At 38.3% G+C, this 22487-nt stretch overlaps 4 protein-coding genes across 4 annotated transcripts in view; 2 read left to right on the top strand and 2 right to left on the bottom strand.

The window, feature by feature from the left end:
* LOC109050272 (trinucleotide repeat-containing gene 6A protein-like) overlaps nucleotides 1–13032 on the top strand; it is a 32738-nt gene extending 19706 nt beyond the window's left edge. Inside the window, exons 7-23 of the mRNA XM_042722882.1 lie at nucleotides 621–793; nucleotides 973–1136; nucleotides 1279–1356; nucleotides 1486–1537; nucleotides 1649–1776; nucleotides 2943–3074; nucleotides 3335–3472; nucleotides 3575–3646; nucleotides 3737–3941; nucleotides 4714–4851; nucleotides 5257–5418; nucleotides 5563–5703; nucleotides 6754–6861; nucleotides 6951–7160; nucleotides 7265–7332; nucleotides 7816–7955; nucleotides 8595–13032. Coding sequence (XP_042578816.1) covers nucleotides 621–793; nucleotides 973–1136; nucleotides 1279–1356; nucleotides 1486–1537; nucleotides 1649–1776; nucleotides 2943–3074; nucleotides 3335–3472; nucleotides 3575–3646; nucleotides 3737–3941; nucleotides 4714–4851; nucleotides 5257–5418; nucleotides 5563–5703; nucleotides 6754–6861; nucleotides 6951–7160; nucleotides 7265–7332; nucleotides 7816–7955; nucleotides 8595–8949 — 2464 coding nt within the window. The 3' untranslated portion in view covers nucleotides 8950–13032. The remainder of the gene's footprint in view (nucleotides 1–620; nucleotides 794–972; nucleotides 1137–1278; nucleotides 1357–1485; nucleotides 1538–1648; nucleotides 1777–2942; nucleotides 3075–3334; nucleotides 3473–3574; nucleotides 3647–3736; nucleotides 3942–4713; nucleotides 4852–5256; nucleotides 5419–5562; nucleotides 5704–6753; nucleotides 6862–6950; nucleotides 7161–7264; nucleotides 7333–7815; nucleotides 7956–8594) is intronic.
* Nucleotides 13033–14082: 1050 nt separating this feature from the next.
* Nucleotides 14083–16576, bottom strand: LOC109113032 (acyl carrier protein, mitochondrial-like). Its single transcript, XM_042722843.1, has 5 exons — nucleotides 16368–16576; nucleotides 15537–15659; nucleotides 14594–14681; nucleotides 14381–14486; nucleotides 14083–14280 (listed from the first exon to the last, which is right to left on the bottom strand). The coding sequence occupies exons 1-4, from the start codon at nucleotides 16536–16538 to the stop codon at nucleotides 14395–14397; spliced, it is 474 nt and encodes a 157-aa protein (XP_042578777.1). The 5' UTR covers nucleotides 16539–16576; the 3' UTR covers nucleotides 14083–14280; nucleotides 14381–14394.
* A 96-nt stretch (nucleotides 16577–16672) lies between these two features.
* On the top strand, nucleotides 16673–20579 carry LOC109113023 (RNA pseudouridylate synthase domain-containing protein 1-like). Its single transcript, XM_042722827.1, has 6 exons — nucleotides 16673–17229; nucleotides 17326–17547; nucleotides 17645–17768; nucleotides 17847–17949; nucleotides 18694–18795; nucleotides 18881–20579. Exons 2-6 carry the CDS (start codon nucleotides 17366–17368, stop codon nucleotides 19249–19251), a joined length of 882 nt encoding a protein of 293 aa, XP_042578761.1. The 5' UTR covers nucleotides 16673–17229; nucleotides 17326–17365; the 3' UTR covers nucleotides 19252–20579.
* Nucleotides 20460–22218, bottom strand: LOC109050282 (dynactin subunit 5). The gene is made up of 6 exons (XM_019067935.2): nucleotides 22059–22218; nucleotides 21712–21780; nucleotides 21511–21629; nucleotides 21311–21422; nucleotides 21111–21213; nucleotides 20460–21026 (listed from the first exon to the last, which is right to left on the bottom strand). The coding sequence occupies exons 1-6, from the start codon at nucleotides 22104–22106 to the stop codon at nucleotides 20929–20931; spliced, it is 549 nt and encodes a 182-aa protein (XP_018923480.1). The 5' UTR covers nucleotides 22107–22218; the 3' UTR covers nucleotides 20460–20928.
* Between the last annotated feature and the right edge of the window lie 269 nt (nucleotides 22219–22487).

Here is a 22487-nt window from a genome sequence, read left to right as displayed (position 1 = left end):
ATTGGCTGTGGATAAGCTGTGCTCAGGGAAAAATAAGCTTGGATTACATTCTGACCGATGGTGCAGTCATATGGCAGCAACCTGAGCAGCAGGGCACACATGAACAGGGCTATTTTTGAAGGAAGTATTCAGGCCATATGCTGGATGGTGAAAGTGCAAAAGCCTCAGTAGGTAAATGTAATCTGATCCATCAGAAGGACTAAACAAAGCTTACATAAGCATGTTTATGCAAGGCTTGGGTTTGGCCCATTGGAAAATTTGTAAATATTAATTGCATTGTCAAATAGATTTAAATAGATTTCAGTTTTTAAAGGACATAAGGTTGTCAAGTATGGTTAATATTTTGTTTAGATGCAAATTAGTTGTTGCATAGTTATTTTCCATGTAGCTTATGCATTACACTTTGATTCTTGTTTGCTCTGACAGTTTTGGGTTTGTTTACAAAATAGTCATATACCTTCTTTCAATTGTGCAGTTTTCTCATTTGTTGCCTTCACTACATTATGTGCAGAACAATATAACATTTTGTATACTGCTCTTTGATCATGGTATTTATTTGTTTATTTTTGTTTTGTGATTTGTTTTTTTGTTTTTTTATATGGTGGCCCACAAAAAATGGAGTCCTCTACCTGGGGTGAGCATGCTGCTCCACCTGTCACTGTGGACAATGGCACATCTGCTTGGGGAAAGCCTGTTAATACAGGTTCCAGCTGGGAAGAGCCGGGGAGGAAAATCTCAGGAGGCAGTAGCTGGGGCAACACTGCTATAGGACAGCAGTCACAGCACAAGTCTGGTACGTCCCATCTCCAATTGGGGAAAAGAACATTCTTTGATTCTCCTTTTTTGACTTCATTTCTTTTTGTTTTTGTTTTTTTTTCCAATGTAAATATATCAGGGAAACAATGTTCAGTGATTGAATTTTTTTTCCTTTCCATTTTTAATTTGATTGATTGTTTTATTTTGACTTTTTAGGATCCAAACCTATGCAAGATAACTGGGGTGGAGAGGAGATGTCCATGACAGGGCACTCCAACTGGGAGGAGGAAAAGGAATTAGAGATGGGCATGTGGAACAACAATATATCACAGGAAATGAACCAATATGGAAACTGGCCCTACAAGAAGGTGCCTCCAAAGGTAATAATTAAGACCTCATTTGGCCTTGCAGGCCTGCTTAAATAATCCTTCACTGAATTTACCATTTAATCTAATTGCGAGGACAAAATTATGTGTGTACGTATTGCTTGCTTGCTTATTTTTTTACCCTTCTTTCCATTAGCTTAACAAAGGCCCCAATAAGCAAGATGATACTCAATGGATGAATCCGCTTGTGAAACAGCTCAACAACATGTACCCTGTAAGGATCGAGTCTGATTGCTGTACTTTTCTGTGAAACCTGTTTATACTAAATATTATATGTCCCAAAATCCTTTGTGAAGCAGAAAGTTATTAGATAGCATGTTGATGCTTCTTTGTCATTTTACAGAGGGATTCTGCTGAAGATTCCCTTAAGAGCAATAAGATGGATATGTCTGGAGGTAGGTCACATTCACATGCTCCTCCAGTGCTGCTATTGAGTGATGTTTGTTGTAGTCTATGAGTATTAGCATGTTTTTGTAAAATCTATAAATTCTTCTCATCTTCAGCAGGAATGACAGACAAGCGCATTGATGTTGACAAGCACGTTTTTAATATCGGAGAGTACGGGAAAAATACTGCTTCACGCCACCAGATCCACAAAGACTCTCCTATGGACCGTAATCCCTATATGGATAAGGTCAGTTATTTCTTAACGTCCTTCATTTTCACCACATGTAGTCCTGCTTGTTGGGTACTTTGGCACCCTCTATGGGACGAGAATGCAACTTGAAGAACCCATGAAGTTTTATGGCTTCAAGACCAGGGAATCTTAATTTTTTTACTCTTCCCCTTTGTCCAAAATTAATAGGTTTCCTCTGGTAATTCTGCTATTAATATTATAGTTTTCAAAATACATTTTCTAATTTACAGGATAGGAGTGTCCATGGATTACAATTAGTAAATTACCTAAAAATTCTAATTAAATTAAATTTCAGTATTCCTGAAGTTAAGATCTTCAAAATAAAAAAGAATGATTATTAAGAGGGTGAATTAAATAGTTTTAGCTTATTTGGTCTTTTTTTAAAAACATTTTCAGTCCTCCTGAGAGCACCTTGGAAATTTGCTGAGGCCCCTACTGGGCAACAGCCCCCAGTTGAGAACTACTGTATAAGATCATGTCTGTTAGATCTAAGATTATATGCTTTCTAAAAGTTAAGTAGTGTCACGTGAAATTTGCAGTCTTCCAGAAAAACAGGCCGGAAATATTGATGATGATTTTTGTGGAGGGGAAAAAAGAGACAAGACATTTGATATGTCCAAGCCCAAACTTCCTGTTTTATTAGAAAATACTACAATCAATTTCATGGAGTGTTTAGAATCAGCTCTTTCAGTAGGTGTAATCTTTCTTCTTATCCTAATTTTCGCCATTGCCTCCCTAACTAAAATTGAAGAAAGCTCTCCAGTTCCTAAAACATGCCAAAGACGATGCTAACATAGCCTTTCTCTCTCTTTTTCTGTGGCTGTTGATGTGTCTTTCTCTGGTGGCCTGATGTTCCTTCCGGTCTTTGTCCAATTCCTCACTGCTGTTGTGCTCTGGGTCCTGTGATTGTGCTTCAGCTTTTGCTGCTTGTAAATGATAGCTCTGTAGCAGAGGAATCCAAAAACTCACGAATCACTTCCATGCAGAATGTCAGCTTTTCCCCTACAAATAGTTCATTGCCTAACCAGTGCAGCTTGCCTCACCATCGAAACTCTGCCTCTGTTAGGCAGGTGAGGTAGTGCATGCTGCTCCCTGTGTGCTGAAGCAGTGAATGCACTGGGTTGCCGGATGCTCATTTACATGTGCTTTATGCTTTTTCACAGAATGTAAACATGTATGGTGTCAGTAATGCAGCAGCACAAGGCCGGAATGCACAGCAGCCTCCAGCACAACCTCTGAACTCTGCTCAGCCCAGTCTACGCAACCAAGTGCCTCCTCCACTACTTCCCTCTCAGGTAATGCCTTTTGGGTTTTTTAATCCCAGCTTAAATACTCTAAGATGATGATGTGTGGTGTACAGGCTTCCTGTGGCCCTGGAAATGAATAAAAATGTACCCTTAAAAGTAAGGCTGCACGATTTGAAGGTGTTCTTAGTATATAAAAAATTGTACTATTCTAAAATGTCATAATTATATACATTATTATTATAAAAAATTGTTGTTATTATTATTAGTAGTAGTAGTAGTCCTGCAAACTGTACATTCTCTTTTCCCAGGTCCCGCCACCCCTGTTGAAGTACTCTCCCAATAATAGTGGTCTGAACCCTCTGTTTGGCCCACAGCAGGTGGCTGTGCTGAACCAGCTGTCCCAGCTCAACCAACTGTCTCAGCTTTCTCAGATTAATCAGTTACAGGTATTGATCTTGCTTCAAGTAACAGCCTAGAAGATATTTACCTCATAAGAATAAGTTACCTCATTCGCAGTGATACTTACAACTTACTTCCCCTCGGCTCAGCGTCTCCTTTTGCAGCAAAAAGCGCAAAGCCAGAGAGCCATGCCTGTTAACAGCCGCCAGCAACAGGAACAGGTTTGTGATCTCTTAGACCCATTTATGTGTGCCAGTTCCTGCTTTGTTGTCTCATTTGACTTGACAGCTTCCATTTGTGATAATATGTAGGGTCGTGGTCTGGGTCCGTCCCAGCAGATGATCCAGGCTTCCCGCCATCTCGATCCCTCGCTGATGAAGCAGCAGACTTCCCCTCAGCCACCCTCGCTGCACCAGCCCAGCCTCAAGTCCTGCATGGAGAACTTCATGCCCCTCAATGCCTCTGACCTGCAGAAGGAACAAAGTTCCTTGAGCTCGTTCAGTAATTTCCCTTTAGGTGGGTGCCCTCCCCATCTTAATGTAGGCCACAATGACTCTTTGTTGCACCAAGGTGCCAAGCCCAACACGATGTTTGCCTCTGAAATGTCAGGCTATCAGTCAGCTGGCATTAGTCAAAGTCATAGCCTCCTAGCCCCACCTCTGAGCAATGGCCACATGGTGCCAGGCTCTCCCATCAACCCTCGGGTAGGAAAGAACTTCTGCCCTGACAGCAGCTCTCTTCCAGCAAGAGGTGAATACAGTCTATCTATTTTGTTGTCCCCAGTAAAATTTCCTCTTGCATTTTGTATTTGAGGGAAAAGAAAACAGTGCTATGTTGCAAAACCTTTTTGAGCCCTTATTTGATTGGAAATTCAATGTTTGGCTGGCATATGTATGGCGCTTCTACTTATAATTTCTGCCGCTTGACAATAGTAAGGTTGTTTTTCTTTGTATGTGCTCGTCTCCCCGTCCATTTTTTTCCCATATTTTAATGTGCACTCTGTAATTTTTTGTTTGTTGCGACTGCCATAGTCACATGAACATTGTCACGCAAAAGCTAAAGTGTTGACTTGTGACACTGTCTCCAAAATCTTTATCAAGTCTTTAATGAGGGAAAAAATACTGAGTGCACTCTTATTAAAAATTGAATGAATTGTTGAAATTATCTTTTTGTTATACCTGCTGCTTATGTTAATTCCTGGATACTAAAAATGTTGTTAACCTCATTTACTGGCAGAACGTGTATTTTCTTGGTTTTTAATTTTTTTTTATTTGTTGTTTTCCTCTAGGTTTGAACTCAAACTTGAATGCAAGCAACCTGGACATTGGCAGTGTTGGTTTTAAGGAGCCACAGTCCCGTCTGAAGAAGTGGACTGCCATGGACATTTCCGTTAACTCGCCACTTGATCAAAACCCCAGCAAATCTGGTGGGTTTCTCCATTTTATATTCTTCAGTCTTAGGGCTGCACAGTCAATAGTAAAAAAAAAAAAAAATTGACTGCTGTAATCAAGTGACATTGTGATTATTATATTTATTTTTTTCCATTTTTTTCTTTATTTATTTTTTTTTTTTTTGCTGCTAAAAGTCGCCTTTAGGCAGCATTGATCATCTGATGTATAAAACAGCAGTAAATTGAGTGTTGGATGTGTAAATAAAGAATGCCATGCAGTTGATTTGTTCTGTTTAATAATAAATGCAATATCAAGGAAAATAATCACCATTAATGTTTTTGTCATAATTTTGCAGCCCTGATCTTATCTCAACAAAAAATGTTTTTCATAGGCAGTTTTGAAAGTGTGAGAAAAGTCTGATGGATGTGATTTTACTATAGGTGCTATAACATCTGGCCTGAGGCTTGAAGACTCGCCCTTTGGTCCATATGACTTCATCAATGCCGGTAACGCTCCCATCAGTCCTCCTGGCTCTGTGGGAGATGGCTGGCCCAGCCGTGCCAAATCACCTCATGGTTCCACCAATGTCAACTGGCCACCAGGTTCGGACCCATTTGCTTTCTGCTTTACTTGTTCCAATCAAATCTTGCATTGAAACAAAATATTACAGAGATGCTCAGATGGTCAGGCATGGTGCTGTACCATTGTAGCGAGAATGAGCTCACTGTGTCATGTTTGTTTGGCAGAGTTCCGTCCTGGTGAGCCCTGGAAAGGATATCCGAACATTGATCCTGAAACTGACCCATTTGTCACTCCTGGCAGTGTGATTAATAATCTCTCCATTAATACAGTCCGGGATGTTGATCACCTCAGGGACAGGAACAATGGTAAGCAATCTGTTAAAACAGCTATATCAGTGTATATACTGCCATTCAAAAGTTTGGGGTCAGTAAGATTTTTTTGAGTGAAGTTATTTTATTCAGCAAGGATGCATTAAATTGATCAAAATGAAAAGGCATTTACACTTTAAAAAAAAAAAAAAAATGCAGTTCTTTTGGACTGTATTCTTCAAAGAGTTCTGTAAAAAATTGTGTTCTGTCCACAAAAATATTAAGCAGCTGTTTTCAATATTGATAAGAATTTTATTTTATTATTGTGCACAAAATCAGCATATAAAAGTGATTTCTGAAGAATCATTTGACACTGAAGACTGGAGTAATGACTGCTGAAAATTCAACTTTGTCATCACAGGAATAAATGATATATTAAAATAGACTAATTGTATAAAATCTTAATTATTTTTCACAATATTACTATTACTTCGTCTTGCGGCAGCGCTAAACGGAACTTGCTCAGGAAGAATGTCTCCAAAGAAGTGTGTTTTTGGTTGTAAGGTAAAGATAACTTTGTTCAGCTTCCTGAAGAACCCAGCGTTATATAAACTGGATGCAAAAGCATTTCAAAAGCGTGTTTGTTGACGAACGTTTTATAAACAAGGTTCAGTTAGATGCTTTTTTTTTTTGCACATCTTTTGATACTGCAAAATGGAGCGGTCCCAGCTATAAAAGATCCCGGTAATGATTCAGAACTGCAGACGTGGCATCAAATGTCTGTTTGGTTGGCAATCAGCGCTCAAGTGCTCGTCACTCTTTAGCTCCGCCCACGGCATGTTTTCCGAAGAGAATCGTAACGCTGTAACTTTCTTTTATAAGTATGATAAAACTAAAGACTTTTTGGAGATATGAAGGATGCAGTACTACTCTATAGATACTCAAGATTAACATGAGATTGGGTGGAACTGTGTGTTATGCCCCCTTTAAATAAATGCAGACGACTTTTAAAAAGAGACTTCTTTCAAAAGCATTACAAAAAACAAATGTTTAAACTTGTATATATTAGTGTTTTCATCAATTAATTTATTTATTTTGTTCTTGCAGGGCCATCCTCATCACTTAACACCACGCTGCCTTCAAATAGTGCCTGGACATCCATTCGTGCCTCCAACCACAATAGTTCCCTCAGCAGTACAGCACAAAGCACTTCAGGTTGGTGGGCAGCCGTTAGGTTTAGCCATGGAGGCCTGTGACCCTCATACGCTCCTTTGACTTGACCTTTTTTTTTTTTTTCCCTGTAGCCAGAAACAGTGACTCCAAATGGTCTCCTGGCACAGTCACCAACACCTCTTTGGCTCACGAGCTGTGGAAGGTTCCTCTCCCCTCAAAAGGTATCTCTGCTCCGTCCCGCCCCCCGCCTGGCCTGACTGGCCAGAAACAGCCCTCATCTTGGGACAACAGCTCTCTGAGACTGGCAGGCTGGGGTAGCTCTGAATCCAGATTCAACTCTGGTTAGTCACAGTTATATTCCCTTTCACCTACATAAACACTATTAATAGTGTAAATGATGTAAAATTTAAAGAAATGGGAGACTTGAAATAATCACTGTTCACAGGTTCCAGCTGGGGTGACAGCAGCTCAGGGAGAACTAATTGGCTTGTTCTCAAAAACCTCACACCTCAGGTAAGATATATAATGATTTAGAGTACACTGACTCATTTTAGCAGGTCATAGCATTCACACTGCCTGATTTTTCCAGCATTTTTAGCAGAAACCATTTTGCATTTATTACAAATATAGATAATTTAGATTTTTTATTTTTTTTCAATACAAGTTTGAAAGAAAAACAAATCTTTTGCGCTTAATGTTAAGTATCAGGCACACAAATACTTTCCTTTCTCTTAGTCTGTAAGCTACATATAGGGCAATGGCTTGCATTTTGTTGAATTTAATAACCATTTTGATATAAATGTAGTCCCCCTGCTCATGTAAATTAAATTTCACCATGATCGAGTTAACAATTCATAATGCCCAACTCTCAATAACTATTTTGTAATTAATGGTTTATTAAAGGAATTGCTCCATGTAGAAACCTACATGTTGTTTTAAAAATGAAGCTACAGCAGAATCATTTCTTGGGTGACAAGTCATGCCCATGTTTTACAGATTGATGGCTCCACCTTGCGAACTCTGTGCATGCAGCACGGTCCACTGATCACATTCCATCTGAACCTTCCCCATGGCAATGCTGTCGTCTGCTACAGCTCTAAGGAGGAGGCGGCAAAAGCCCAGAAGTCACTGCACATGTAAGTCCATCTTTTTTTTTTTTTCTTTTTTTTTTTCCAATGTGGGTAAAGAACAGAAATTTTACAATGATAATAATGCTAATAATTACTAAGCAGTGTAAGAGGATATTAGTGGTCAATACATGACTGGATCACTTCTGCCTGGAATAACTAGATTGATCAAAAGTATTGAATGGTTTTAATTTCGAGAATTAGAATTTTCAGAAAATGTACAGCTTTAGACTGCAAGTTCATGTTATACTGTTGTGGTGCACGAGTACTATTTTGAGATTTAAATTCCTATATCAAATTTAATGACTTGTCAGTGCATCTGAAAACAATATTTTTCTTCCATTAAAAAAAAATAAAATCAGTGTATGCAATTTAGTGGTTCTCAACCTTTTTGGTTCCTGTTGTCCACAGCAATGTTTGAAGGCCCTCCTTTTAATTTGGAGGATACACAGCTTCACATAGTGTTTTTTTTTTTTTTTCATTATAGAAATATGTTAAATGAATGCTTGACAGGCTTGCTTTCTTTCAATCCGATCCTGAAATAATGTGCAAAGCCATTTCTAGAACTCCATGCTGAAGTTCACAAAAATTGGAATGAGAGTGAGGCACCATACTGATTAAGGTTCTCGTCTTCCTCTTCTTCCTCAGGTGTGTATTAGGGAACACTACTATTCTTGCAGAGTTTGCTAGTGAAGAGGAAATTAATCGTTTCTTTGCACAAGGTCAGTCAATGACTGCCTCTCCTAGCTGGCAGACGCTGAGCTCTTCTCAGAACCGGATCGGATCCATCGAGGGTTCTCACCCCTTCCCAAACCGCACTGATCCAAATCACTGGAACGGCAGCGGAGACCTGCACGGCTCGTCTCTCTGGGGTGTTCCCAATTACTCCACGAGCCTGTGGGGGAGCCCCAGTGGTGGTGAGGGGGGTGGAATCAATAGTCCCTCCTCCATCAGCTCCTTCCTTCCTGTTGACCACCTGACGGGAGGTGGGGAGTCCATGTAGAGCATCTTTCACCTTCTGACTTAAAAACTAAACACAAAAAAACAACAACTAACATTCAAACCCGTGACCTCAATGTGGAAATAGTTAATCATAATCATATGACCATATATATATATTATATATATATATGAAAAAAATCAAATGGCACTAGTTAGACTTTCTTCACTTACAAAAAGAAAAATAAAATAAAAAAATACGGGGTCACCCTGTGGAAACAAGTTACATTTTTTTCTGCACATATGTCCACTTTGTTTTAGCCCAAAACATATCAGTTTGAATACTTGAATTATGCAGGCCAATTCTATAATGTGAAAGGATGTATTTACACTTCCAGGTAGTGCTCTTCATACAGAAAAAAGCTTCAGTTGAGCTCATCTGTTTGCTCATCTGTTTATTCATCATGTTTATTTGAATTCCAATTCTTTTTGTTTTGTTTTTATTATTTGCATTTTGTTTGCTGACAATGTTGGAGTTTGAGCTTTTTTAACTTTGCACTGAATGTGGTTTTTCTCAGTATAATCTGCAATATGGAGGGAGCCGACAGTTCCAGTGTAGTTGTTTACTCAAGGATGTTCTTAAAGTGTGCGCTCTACTATGCCTTGATGTACGCCTACCTTATTGTGGTATTGTGGAGTTCGAGATCAAGATATAGAAGCTGACTTAGGATTATTTGATGATATTACAGAAATAAGTATTGCACCAATTTTTTTTTCTTCAAACTAAAGAATTTAGCTCTGCAGTCTAAAAAACTGTAGCCACAGCTGTGACTTGCAAACCCGACCTGCAAGCCAGGGGGAACAGCACTTTCAAAATAGGCTTTCAATTTTGTTTTGGAGGCATCACATTGTGCCCTCTTGTTTACAAAACTTTTTGAGGGGGAAAGTATGGTCATTCTTCCTTTTATTTTAAACGGGAAAAAAAATGCATAAAGAATAATAAAAAAAAAAAATCTTACAAAAATTATAAAATTAAAAAAAAAAAAATTTAAAAAAAAAATAACGAAAAAAAAAATCTTGAGGATGAAGACGAAGCTTTTTATCTCTGGGAATACTGATCAGTGTTTGGCCATGTCATTGGTTATTTTATCTATTCCTCTTGTCTGCTAAATAACCAGCATGGTTCTCAGGAAATATAGCCAGTTTTCCCCCATAGAAACTCCTTGTAGGAAAATCCAACTTTTAGCACTGAAACTACTTATAGCTCTGTAAGTTTTTCTCTGCCAAATAACTGCTTTAAGCTGGAGACATTCTACGTACTGCTTCGAATATGCTGTCTTTTTATTAATGAGTGGATATGGTTTGCTGAATCACTATCTAGTCCTCCTTCCCTTTTTCCCACTGAGTGGCTCAATGTTTTTCGCTTTGTGACTGTCGAAGTAACTGTCAAAAGTCATAAGAAAAAGCAGAAATCTGTAACTATGCATACTGTAGCCAATGACTCGGCGTACAGAATCGCTTTTTCTTTGTCTGAAGTAATGTTTTATATGTTTCAGTAATTTGCATATACATTGTTTGATATATATACATATATATATATATATATATATATATATATTTTCCTCATCGCCAGAGCTGGTGTTAAAGAAAATCTTGTTTGGTTATTTTAACATTGCAAAAGTCGTCCACATTTCATTGCCTTGATTCAAATTGTGTCCGAAGATGCAACAAGTCAAGTGGCTTTTAACTGTTTACAAATAGAAAATGATTGTAATGTGTACAGTTTGGTTGTGTTAATCTGAAGTTCCTTACAATATTAATAAATCAATGTTTTGGCTGCTCATTACCATTTTATTTTAATTTTCTTTTTTTCTTTTGTTCTCCCCGTTTCCCTCCCTTTTTTTCCCCCTTCCTCAAAGCTGGTTTGTCATTGAAAATGGCTTGCCTCTGTACTTGTGGCCACGGAAGGCTGGATTAGAGGTGAATGTAATCAATTGCTGGTCGTTTAAATGATGTGCATAGATTTACAGACTATTTACCTTTTATTGTACTATATTTTAGATGCACAATTTATGAGACGCTTCAAGAGCGGGAGGGAGAGAAAGATGTCAGCATTAGGCTAAGCCATGGACCTTAATATTTGTTTAAGATGATGTTTCATCTCCCTTTTGTTTTATTTGGTGTGTTAACTTATCCATATTTAATGACTCGTCGTACAAAACCCTGAGTATTACCCTCACTTTATGGTTGCGTGCCAGTATTGAACCATTTCAAGTGACTGCTTTACCAAATAATCTTCAATCAAAGGTTTTGTTTACTTAATTCCAGACCTGGCTTATCTCAGTTTGTTTGTTTGACAAATTTGAAGTGGAACATTGGAGAGAAACTACATAACGAAAGCTGAAAATGAGTTTTTGGAATTGCACTTGGTGTATACATTGAACTAGAAAAGCTTGTACTGTATTTGTGTTCTGGAGGCGGAGTGTAGCTTTTGGAGACTGGACGGCATGGACAGAGGAATTTGCCTTTTGTCTTTTTATTCTTCGTGTACATTGGCTAGACTCTTAAATGGTGCGTTTGTGCCTGCATGCTTGAGTGGTCCGCTCCATTCCTGCACATCAGGAGCTTAAGTATTCTCCTCTTGTTTGGGGGTGTATAACTGCACGTATCACTGATGGTTTTGCCGTGACTTTAATTCCCTCGATGTGGATCGCTCAATCTTTTGTGCTTTAGTTACATGTTCGAATGCATCCGGAGTAGCGTTAGTCCTTTCTGGAAGTGCTTTACCAATGGTTCTGAATGGGTTCTTCCCTGCTGTCTTGGCAAACGTGCTAGTTTCCCTGTACTTTGTGACTTTTTACTTTGGAAAGCTTCGGGAAAAGCCATTGGCACCCAGTTTATTTCCAGTTCATTTTTTCCCCCTCCCTTCTTTTCCTCTTAATTTTATGTATGTGCAGCTGTTTGGTGTTACATTTTAATAATTCACTGTCATGCCAAATTATCAAGTTGGGGGAGGAAAGGGATTTGTTCTTTTGTAAAAGCTAGACAATGTATATGCTTCAAATGTCACTTGCAAAATGGATGTTTTGAGGATATTCATGAGCAATGTACAATCCCCATTTTTATAGCCAGGTTGAACGTAGAGGAAATGAAAAAGTGACTTGGCCTGACATTCTACTTTTGTACTGAAAATGTCATTTCTTTTCTGATTTATCCTGTGAGCAAATATACCCATGTCTTTTAAATGGTTCCTACTGTTGAACAATGTGCTAAGGCAATTGACTTAAACTGTGAGTATTGCTGTCATGTCATTATAAACCCAAAAAGCTTTAGTAAAACCAGCACAAGAAAATGGATGAACGAGAGTTTAAATCGAAACTTCCACCATGGGGAAATTCTAAGAGAGTCTATGCAGTGTAGGGTGAGGCTTCCATGTCTGTGTCTTTGTAATCTTAATAAAATCCTGACCGCGGTAGTGGTCGGATTTAAAAATACGATTCCTGTAATGTGCCATGATTGGAATTTTTTTTTAACTTTTTGTCACGAAAAATTGGCCAGTTGTAGCAAAAGGAGGGTTGCATTAACATTTCCTTTTTCACAGCGCTCCTCACAGAACAGGCTGTGGAATAGCAAATTCTCAACTCCAACATTTCTTCTAGTGGTCTTTGCTCACATGTAACCTATATGCACACTGCTTTGGTAGACTGTTTGAAAATTAATAGAAATAAACATCAATAAGATAACTTAAATGAGCAGGAAGTTCTTTTCAGCGTCTTCCTGGGGTCATCTTAGAATTTTAACTTGGGGAACTGCACTTTTTGAAGGACAATCCTTATTTGTATTGGTAACAATTGACACAAGGTTTAGTCTAGTAATACATGGTAGATATTCAAATGTGTAGTGATGAATGTTTCCTGTAATGCTGTTTTTCTTGTTTAGTTTTTTTTTTTTTTCTTCTCTTTGTTGCTTGGTTTTCGATTTTAGTACCCTTAAGTGCATATGTAACGAGGTAGTTGAGGTAGAGTAGTTTTTAGTTCTTTTGTTGGCTGTACTTGTAGACTGATAACTGTTTGTAAAGTCCTGATCTTGATATCGGAATACAAAGCTGTATAACTTGGGTACAACCCGCAATAAAGCCTAACAGTGATATTGTGTGCAGTTTTTTTTCTTCTTTCTTTCTTTAATATACTTTTACATCATGTACACTTTTTGCATCAACAATCTTACTGAAATTGCTGTAGCTTAGTAATCCTGCTATTATTGGTCACCCCAGAATAAATCATGGGTGACATACTTGCAAATATGGGACTTTCATAATGTCATGATAAACTTTTGTGAGATACCACATGCTGGTGCCATTATATAATCTAAGGCCAATTAAATATTAAATGACCTAATACTCCTTTAAAGCTGCAATGTAATTTCTGTGCCACTAGCAGCACCAAATGAATTTCCAAAAAAAAAAAAAATAGGTTTGAATTTATAAATGCAGTCCATTTACCATTTAAAAGGATGCAGTATTTTGATGAAAATATTGCACTGCGCCTTTTAAGCTCTTGCACTGACATTTATAAATTGGCACTGACCTTGAATTTAAGTTGCAGTAACACTTCCCATCCACTAGAGGGATTACAGTGAGGCTTCACCAAGCGGCAACCTCCCTCTCTCTCTGAAGCCAACAAGGAAGTGGCTATAACTGCGATTCATCGACTGGCCGCTAGAGGCTTGCTGCAAAAGGGAGTGAATCCCATAGACTCCCCATGTTAAAATGCAAAACTTTACAGCAATTAAAAAATGTTTACAGCCTGGTTCAAAAAATGATTTTGGTCTATATAGCTAATTCTGCCCTTCATGACAACTGGGAGGGGGGGTGGATTTTTTTATAACTCATCCATTTAAATTATATTAAGCCTTAAAGTTCTGCATAATTAAGGGCGTGGCCACTTGAGTGACAGGTGGATTGCTGCTGCTGACACTGCTGTCAAGCTAGGTGGGCGTGGCTTCAGCAACCAGCTCCCGCCTTTTTGCCAATTTTCGATGATTCAGGAGTGTCGCGCTGCCAAGATGGCGATGGCTGGCTCCGCCTACTTTGAGCTTCAAAAACACTCTTCAGAAAATTACGGGTGAAGTCATGGACACTACATCCACATTTTTATACAGACTATGGGCTTCACTTGGTGCATGACAAATTCAAGAATTACAATTTAGTCTTGGCTTTATTTTCAGCTCAAGTTCCAATGAGTTTATAGTTACATTTTTATTAAATACGACAGTACATGACAAGGCAGTTGACTCCATAAGCAAGAGACAGAAGAAAATGGTTTGACAGAAACTGGACACTGTGTGGATGCAGCCAAACATCCATATTGTGGATACATACAGAGTCGATCCGTACCTGAAAAAAAAAAAAAAAAAAAGTGATCATGAGATAAAGAGAAACGTACCAGGCATGCACTGGTTGCCTACAATCTAAGTATTAACTGAAAAGGACTTACCATATGACTTGCTTCTATTCATACACATCTTTTTTATCTGCAATGTACTGTACGATCTCCGCAGGAGTCATAAGCTTCTCGGCCTCTGCGTCTGGTATCTCAAATCCTGCGGATGGAACAATGTGTTTGAGCACCACAATTTGAATGAAATGTTTAGAAGGTATTTGACACCTGTGAAATGCTTTAATGGTACGGGAACAAACCCATACTAACCAAACTCATCTTCCATAGCCATTATAATCTCCACCTGGTCCAAGCTGTCCAGCCCCAGATCTTTCATGAAATGAGACGATGTTTGCAGCTTGAGGAGGGAAAAAGTATCAGAGACTGATGCTAGGAATATGTATATACAATATCTCAATATAAAAAAGCAGCTTGTCTAACTACATTAACAACGAATGAAACAAAATACTTCTAAAGCATTTATTACTCATAATGTTAACTTCTTACTACATTATGAAAATCAAAAGTTGTCTCTCTAAATATTTTTAATGGACCTGAGCTACCGTGAACTAATAATGAACAGTTGTATTTTTATCAAGGTTAACAAAAACAAATAAATACTTGTACCAAATGTAATGCTCGCTGTTAATGCATTAACTAATGGGAAGTTTTTGTAAAGTGTTACACTAAATAAAATGTATTGAAATATGGAAGGTAAGTATGCAGTTTCCAATTAACACAGAAATTGCATATCATTGTCCTTCGAATTTAAGTATTTTGGAGACTAGAATATATTAGTGCTGTCAAATGATTAATTACAATTAATCACATCCAAAATAAAAGTTTTTGTTTACATAATATATGCGTGTATGCTGTGTATATTTATTATGTATATATAATTACAAACACATGCATGTATACATTTAAGAAAAAAATATGTTATGTTTATATATTAAATATATTTATATATAATATAAAATATAAGAATATAAATATATAAATGTATATACATGTAAATATTTTCAAAATATTTACTGTATGTTTATGTATTTATATATACATACTAAATATACACAGTACACATACATATAGTGTGTAAACAAAAACTTTTATTTTGGATGTGATTAATCGCGATTAATCATTTGACAGCACTAGAATATATATACAAAACCTATGTAATATTTCAGTACAGCAAGTATGAAGTATCTCTTACCTTCTCTGGGCTGATCTTGTCATACAGTTTAAGGACGTACATGACACGCTCTTCAATGTTCTCTAAAGTGAGGGGAGGAAGATCCCCGTAATGCCGACACGGATGAACAGATGGACCTGAAATCTAGAGACATTCAAACATTTACATTTATTCACTTTGCAGACGCTTTGTCCAAAATAACTTGCAGATGAGGAACATAAGCGATTTATCACAGAACCAATAATATTCCATGTGCACAATACCAGGTTCATTAGAAGGAAGATCACTGGAATGTAAATGGTGACCGAATCTATCAGCCTACAACAATCTGTCCGAACTCTTTTGTTTGTTACAGGGGGGAAAAAAGAGAGAGACGTCTCTCTTTTCTCTTCATTTTTTGGTTCTGTGACAAAAGATGTTGGACAGAATTTTAAATTATGTGGCTGTCATTCTGTCCAAAATCTTCTGTGTTCCACATAAGAAATGAAGTCACACCATACAGGTTTGGAATGACACGTTGACCAAATTTTCATTTTTGAAGTGAACAGCCACTTTAATAAAAGCTACAATGAAAGATGCAAGGAGACTGACGGAAGCAGTAGCTGTAAAGATGCACACAGTCATAGTATGTATAAACTCCTGGTGTTTTATTAAGTTAACTGATCAGCTATTTAAAGCCTCGCAGGTCACAGCTGGAAAGGAGTAGTAACTGATGTGGTTGAAGTATGTATGAATTCAATGCATGCTACTTAAACTTTGTGTAGCTGCCAGCTGTCATGCACGGAAAGACACAGGTAGGTCACTGAGTAGTAGGCCACAGAGACAAACATTCTCCATCCGCAGAAAGCTCACCCGCACTAGTTCAGTCCACCTCGTCCGCTGGCTGCACGAAATGACACAGAGCGGTCGCTGGTTTGAGATGAGAGGCGCGCAGGCGGATCTTGTTAACGCGTTACCATGATTTAACCTTGCAGTGGCGCGAGCGAAGGAGCGCACACAGTATGCAAGCGCACGGGACGCCATATCTGTGAATTTCTATCCCACAATTCACTGCGACAAACTGAACATAAGTTTGAGGTGCGCGTGCGCACTTTGTCGGGGGAAGTTTTACGCGAATCGGTTCTTTTGAACGATTCGTTCAAAACTGAACGAATCCAATTCATTGAGAAGATTCGACGAGTCATGCTTCACTATTAAGAGGCCGTTTCCGCGAATCGATTCATTTGAACAGTTTGTTTGAAAGAACCGCACGAGAAACAGAACTATTGAACCGTGTGAACGAATCCAATTCATTGAAAAGATCCGACTCGAAACTACTTTTAACGAATCGGAATTATTATTTAGTACGTCATATTTAACTGCTAGCTATTGGATTACATAATAAGGCCATTTAAATTATGGAATAATCTGTATGCGCAATATTTGAAATAATGAGGCTTTTATTTTGAAACTATCATGTCTATCAGTTACGCATTGGGATCTTACAGAAATGGTCTATCGAATTAAATGTATTTAATATACGCTGCAAGCTAGAAACGAAAAGCAGTCAGAGTGAAACATTTTTTAACTAAAGCGTGTGCGATCTAATGTTTCCTCTGAAGGAGAAGGTTTGTTCTGCGCAGAGGAATGATAAACAGAAGACTGGACCTAAATAATCCACAACCAGCATGCTGCACAACAACAGTTAAAGCTGAGTCAATAACAATGCAACAAGGCAAGCACCTTGTGCTAACTGTGCCTTTATTAGTCATTATATATTATTAAAATGTGTAACAAATATTGTCACAAAACTTCTTGATGCACCACACAGAAGAAGAATAACAGGTCTTGCTGTACACGAGAAGGGAAGCATGGAGTCTGCGAGCCTGGAGAACTTGTGTGTTTTGTACCATAGTGCAAACTATATAGTTGTCAACAAACATTGGGATATTCGTATCGACAGCAAGATGTGGTACGAGAAACAGACTGTCCAGAGTCAGCTGAAGCATCGCTTCCCAGAGCTTGCAGATCCTGGCACCTACTACGGCTTCAGGTTTCTGTTACTTTGCTATGTGCCGAGACGAACAATTATCTAAACAAGCACATGTATCTTATCAGTAGTTAATGCGTATTATTCTGATATTCTGCAGGTTTTGCCATCAGCTGGATTTCTCTACCAGTGGTGCTTTGTGTGTAGCACTGAACAAGACAGCAGCAGGCCAGGCTTACCGCTGTTTTAAAGACAGACTTGTGACCAAATCTTATCTCGCTCTGGTACTGTAACATTCAGACGTTCATTTGATGTATAGAAGGTTTTTATAATAATATAGGCCATTTATATTTCCTGTGCAGGTCCGAGACATTGTGGCTGAGGAGAAAATGACCCTTGACTTTGCGATCGGCAAGAACACAACAGAGGGCAAGACCCACATGATGTGTACTGAAGGAACAGACGGTCAGAATCTCTTTTGCTCCAAATTAAACACAAACGTTAAAGAAATTTTGCTTTACATTTACTCACCCTAAGGCTATCACAATGCAGATTAGTTTGTTTCTTCATCAGAGCAGATTTGGAGAAATTTAGCATTACATCATTTACTCACCAATGATTCCTTTGCAGTGAATGGGTGCCGTCACAATGAGAGTCCAAACAGCTGATAAAATCATCACATAATCCACAAGTAATCCACACAACTCCAGTCCATAAATGAATGTCTGGTGAAGTGTAAAGCTGTGTGTTTGTAAGCAACAAATCCATCAAGGCGGTTTATAGCTTTAAACAATTACTTCTAGCCAGAATATGTCCATAATCCATAATAATGCCTCCTTCAGTGGAAAAAGCAACAATATGGCTAGATGACTCATATTTGAGCTGGAAGATAAACATTTCTTTATCATAGATTTGTTTATTAAAAACACACAGCTTTTCATTTCATAAGATGTTAATTGATGGACTTTTTATCAGATGTTTGGACTCTCATTCTGACGGCACCCATTCACGGCAGAGGATCCATTGGTGAGCAAGTGATATAAAGCTGTTATATTATATTACATTATAATTGATCCAATTCTGTTCTGAGGAACAAACTCATCTAGATCTTGCATAGCCTGAGGGTGAGCACATACAATTTTTGAATGAACTATTCCTTTAAACTAATAGAAACGCATTCATGCATCAATTTCATATTATGTGTGGTAGGTTGTGAGAATCCTAAGAGCTGTCAAACAGAGCTGACAGTTTTAGAGTATGGAGAATATGACGGAGATCCAGTGACAAAAGTGCTTCTGCAGCCTCAGACAGGTACAGCATCATCAACAATACAGACACAATATAGATGAAACTCACTGTCAATTGGAAAAAAGTTAAAGTATCAAAAACCCTGTAGGACGGACGCACCAGCTCCGAGTGCACTGCAGCACCATTGGTCACCCCATAGTGGGAGACTACACTTACAGTCTACGCACTGACAATGCTCCGTATCGCATGATGCTGCACGCATACTTCTTGCACATCCCACTAGAGAATGAACCCATTCACGTCACAGCCCCAGATCCCTTTGTACCCACCCTCGACTCCAAATGGGCACCACAAAGATGTGTAAATGTTCTGGAGGACTTACTGAAGAGTATTTTGACAAAACCACAAACTGAAATCCAAGAAGATCCACAGCCAGTGCACAGGAGGAGCAGCCCAGTGGAGAGTGAGGAGCATCAGGCACAGTGTCAGCAGTGGTTATGTGAGTGGAATCTGGACTGATGAACCCTCATGCTGTTTTACCAGTACAGTACAGAAGCTTTACTTCAGTGTCACCAGCTCTATAGAGTACCAGCGCTTCTCAGGAACAGTAAGAACTGAAGGCATGAAGGGGTTTTGAACAAACTGGCTGATCTGTGTATGAAGAAGAGCACTGTGTGCCGTAGTGTACATTATAGAGACCTCCCCGCTTTTGTCAATTTACATTACCATTCAAAAGTTTGGGGTCGGTAAGATTTAAAAAATTTTTTAAAGAAAGTGATTTGCTCCCCAAGCTTGCATATATATAGGATCCAAAATACAGTAAAAACAGTAATATTGTGAAATATATTTACAATTTATAAGAACTGTTTTCCATTTTAATATTTAAAATGTCCTTTATTTCTGAATAAAATTATTAATCTTTTAAAAAATCTTACTGACCCTTAACTATTGAACAGTAGCATACATAATTTGAACAAGAAATATTGAAAGGGAACGCATGATATTAGAGTGCCAAGAGAAAAACTGAACGAGTGGTATTGTTCATTGTATGAATGTGCAACTGTATGGGTTTGGCATTTGTGCTTTTAAAGCAATAGTGATTAAAAAAAAAAATTTTGTTTTTATTAGTTTTTATTGCAGTCTAGAAGGGGCCAAGACTCACCGTTTTTTCCCGCTACACAAACAGCCAATTTACATTATTAACATAGATGAACGGTCTTCTTAATTCTTGTACTAAAATTGTGTGAAGCATGTTTCTAGAAATCCATTGCTTCAGACAGACTGAACAATCCCTACTTCAAAAACTGAAAATGTAGCTGTATTTTTTGCATGTCATTCTGTTCCTTGCACTGTAAGATAATATTTGTAAGACTATTGGTGCAGTTGCATTTACCGTTGTTCAGCAAACATTAACAGGCCAAATCCAAAAAGGATTTTAAAAAGGAATTCACATGATCAAGATCTGAGGGAGAAAAATGTCCCCATGCAGATTCTTACAACAGGTTCAACATGGATTCACCACTTTGACCAACAGAAAGCTGCTTGATTTGAAAATGAGGTTTGTGTGAGCTGTGCTTCAAACATTGCTACACTACTGACAGAGGACAGTGGTTCTCTTTTTTTTGCCAACCCAAATTTCACTAATGTGACTGCACCTTACAAAAGGAGCATGTTGTTTGGGAAAAGCCCCCAAAACATTATGTGGTCATTTCAAATAAGTCAGTAAAGACACTTAAAAAAAGCATTTATTATCTGTAATCTGTAATCCATCTTTACAAACAGAAAATGTTTAGTGTTGCAGAAATGGCAAAGTTTAATAAATAAAGGCCCTTCATTCTAACAGTAAATCACTGTCATGATATTTTTTTTCCAGCCACGCCGACAGGACTGCAGTGTACAGTGACATTATATGAGATACATTAACAGAAATCTAAAAATACTGACATGAAAACAAGGAGAGACATGGTGTTTTGCATACAAATCGCATATTTTAGAATTTCATATTCTATGTTACCATAGCGAGGGACTTTTACTGCAAGTGAATACAACTGTGAACAAACCTAATAGTGGCATTTCTTTGTTGTTTGAGATTTACAACTGTAACTTAGAGCTAAAGAGATGGCTGGGGAATATTAGTCCATATTGGTCCTTTGGTCCCAGAATGAAAGCGAGCGAGACAAAAACTGAAGTTCAGTCCTAGATTTGGCTAAGAGGGAGGAATTTCTGGTAGTAACTCTTGGTAACGTCAATCATCAGTTCCTGCGTACATTCAGGGAGCTCCCCTGAAAACAAACCTGAAATACAGAATAAAAAAAAGCTTAGACTGTATTTACATTTACCAAGAAATAAATAAAATTAATGTATCTGCAGGTAGCCACCTGGACAGCCTGAGAATACTGTAAACGGAGGAACCACTGTCTCTGGGGGAAGGACAGTATTATCCAGTATCTTACAGCAGTCCTTCAAGACACAGCGCCGACCCTAAAATAAAAAAGCATGCATCGCAATTAAGCACCATCAGGTGAAAATGTTACACCCACAAATCAAATGGGATGTTAGAAATGAGGGAGCTACTTGCAATCACACAGTTCTTGCCAATGTGGACGTATGATCCTATCTGTGCCGCGTTGACAACACAGTCCTCCTCGATGAACACATGATCCCCAATATGCAAGGGGAAGAAAGCCACGCTGGTGTACACACAACAAGAACAAAGCTAAGCAAGATAAATCATACAAACTGTTTCAGCGAGAGTACAGGTGTTTTACATCAAATCACCCTTTGCTGAATTTCTTGAAGGGAGGTCTGATCACACTGCGACTCTTAATAACACAGTGGCGCCCGACTCTGACATTAGCGAGATCTCCTCTGATGATACAGTCATTCATCACGATGGTCTGAAGAAAGAGGACATTTCACATAGTTAACACACAGCAGGGGGAAATAACAAGACGCGATAAAGAATAAAATCTATCTCACTTTTCCATTGAGAACAATGTTTTGACTGCCGCAAAGAACCGACTGTCTGCTGACTTTGTTGCCTGATGCCTAGAGAGATCAAAAGCGCAAGTTACCATCACATGACGGTCCAGCTCTGGGCTGATGTACTTAAAAACACCTCGTGCAAACGATACAGACGTTTACTGACTGGCAAGTTATGACAAACTAACACTTTTGTGCTGAAGAGTCATCTTCGTTTAGAATACAATAACAATACTCATTAGGTTTGCAGAGATGTACGTTAGTAGTCTGGTCAGATTATTCTGAATTTATTATTTGCAAGCGTTAGATTCAGTTGACGGATATGACCGATTTCCATAACATACCGTCTCGATGTATTCAGCCTTGTTGTATAATATTTCAGACAGCTCCATCTCTGCACAATTTTATTGTTTTGCTGGCGAACCACTCCAGTTGGCCAGCAGCTGTTAACCGCTCCCTCGCTATTTCCGCTTCCGGTTAGCACCAAGACATGCCTTGTAGAACACAGTATAAAATGACAAGGATTAACGTTATTTACAAGTTCAGTTAAATCCTAATTTTTTTTTTTTTTTTTTTTTTTTTTTTAGTTGAATGTATAGGGGTTTAACAATATATATATATTTTTTTATGTAATACAAATCAAATTTGATTTCTGCGTGATGTCATGCTACTTTTTTTTTTTTACATATAACCTGCCAAACCCTCTTTAACCGCATGATGGCGCAGTATCCTTTCACAGTTTTCTCCCCCGCTGTGTCCCGCAGTACGGAGGA

The sequence above is a fragment of the Cyprinus carpio genome, chromosome A3 (assembly GCF_018340385.1).
Source record: "Cyprinus carpio isolate SPL01 chromosome A3, ASM1834038v1, whole genome shotgun sequence".
In the NCBI taxonomy this organism is placed as follows: domain Eukaryota; kingdom Metazoa; phylum Chordata; class Actinopteri; order Cypriniformes; family Cyprinidae; genus Cyprinus; species Cyprinus carpio.
The sequence above is the reverse complement of the archived record's forward strand: the minus strand, read 5'-3'. Positions and strand labels throughout refer to the sequence as shown.

What these genes read in the sequence shown, in the direction of transcription:
- LOC109050282 (XM_019067935.2), bottom strand. Translation starts at nt 22,106, where the DNA reads ATGGAGCTGTCTGAAATATTATACAACAAGGCTGAATACATCGAGACG. An exon ending in AGGCTGAATACATCGAGACG is followed by an intron (nt 21,781 to 22,058) that starts GTATGTTATGGA and finishes TGATCTCTCTAG; the next exon opens with GCATCAGGCAACAAAGTCAG. An exon ending in TTGGCAAGAACTGTGTGATT is followed by an intron (nt 21,214 to 21,310) that starts GCAAGTAGCTCC and finishes TTTTTATTTTAG; the next exon opens with GGTCGGCGCTGTGTCTTGAA.
- LOC109113032 (XM_042722843.1), bottom strand. Translation starts at nt 16,538, where the DNA reads ATGGCGTCCCGTGCGCTTGCATACTGTGTGCGCTCCTTCGCTCGCGCC. An exon ending in ACAAGATCAGCCCAGAGAAG is followed by an intron (nt 14,682 to 15,536) that starts GTAAGAGATACT and finishes TCCCTCCTCAAG; the next exon opens with CTGCAAACATCGTCTCATTT. An exon ending in GGCTATGGAAGATGAGTTTG is followed by an intron (nt 14,487 to 14,593) that starts GTTAGTATGGGT and finishes TTCCATCCGCAG; the next exon opens with GATTTGAGATACCAGACGCA.
- LOC109113023 (XM_042722827.1), top strand. Translation starts at nt 17,366, where the DNA reads ATGGAGTCTGCGAGCCTGGAGAACTTGTGTGTTTTGTACCATAGTGCA. An exon ending in CCAAATCTTATCTCGCTCTG is followed by an intron (nt 17,769 to 17,846) that starts GTACTGTAACAT and finishes TTTCCTGTGCAG; the next exon opens with GTCCGAGACATTGTGGCTGA. An exon ending in GTGTACTGAAGGAACAGACG is followed by an intron (nt 17,950 to 18,693) that starts GTCAGAATCTCT and finishes TATGTGTGGTAG; the next exon opens with GTTGTGAGAATCCTAAGAGC.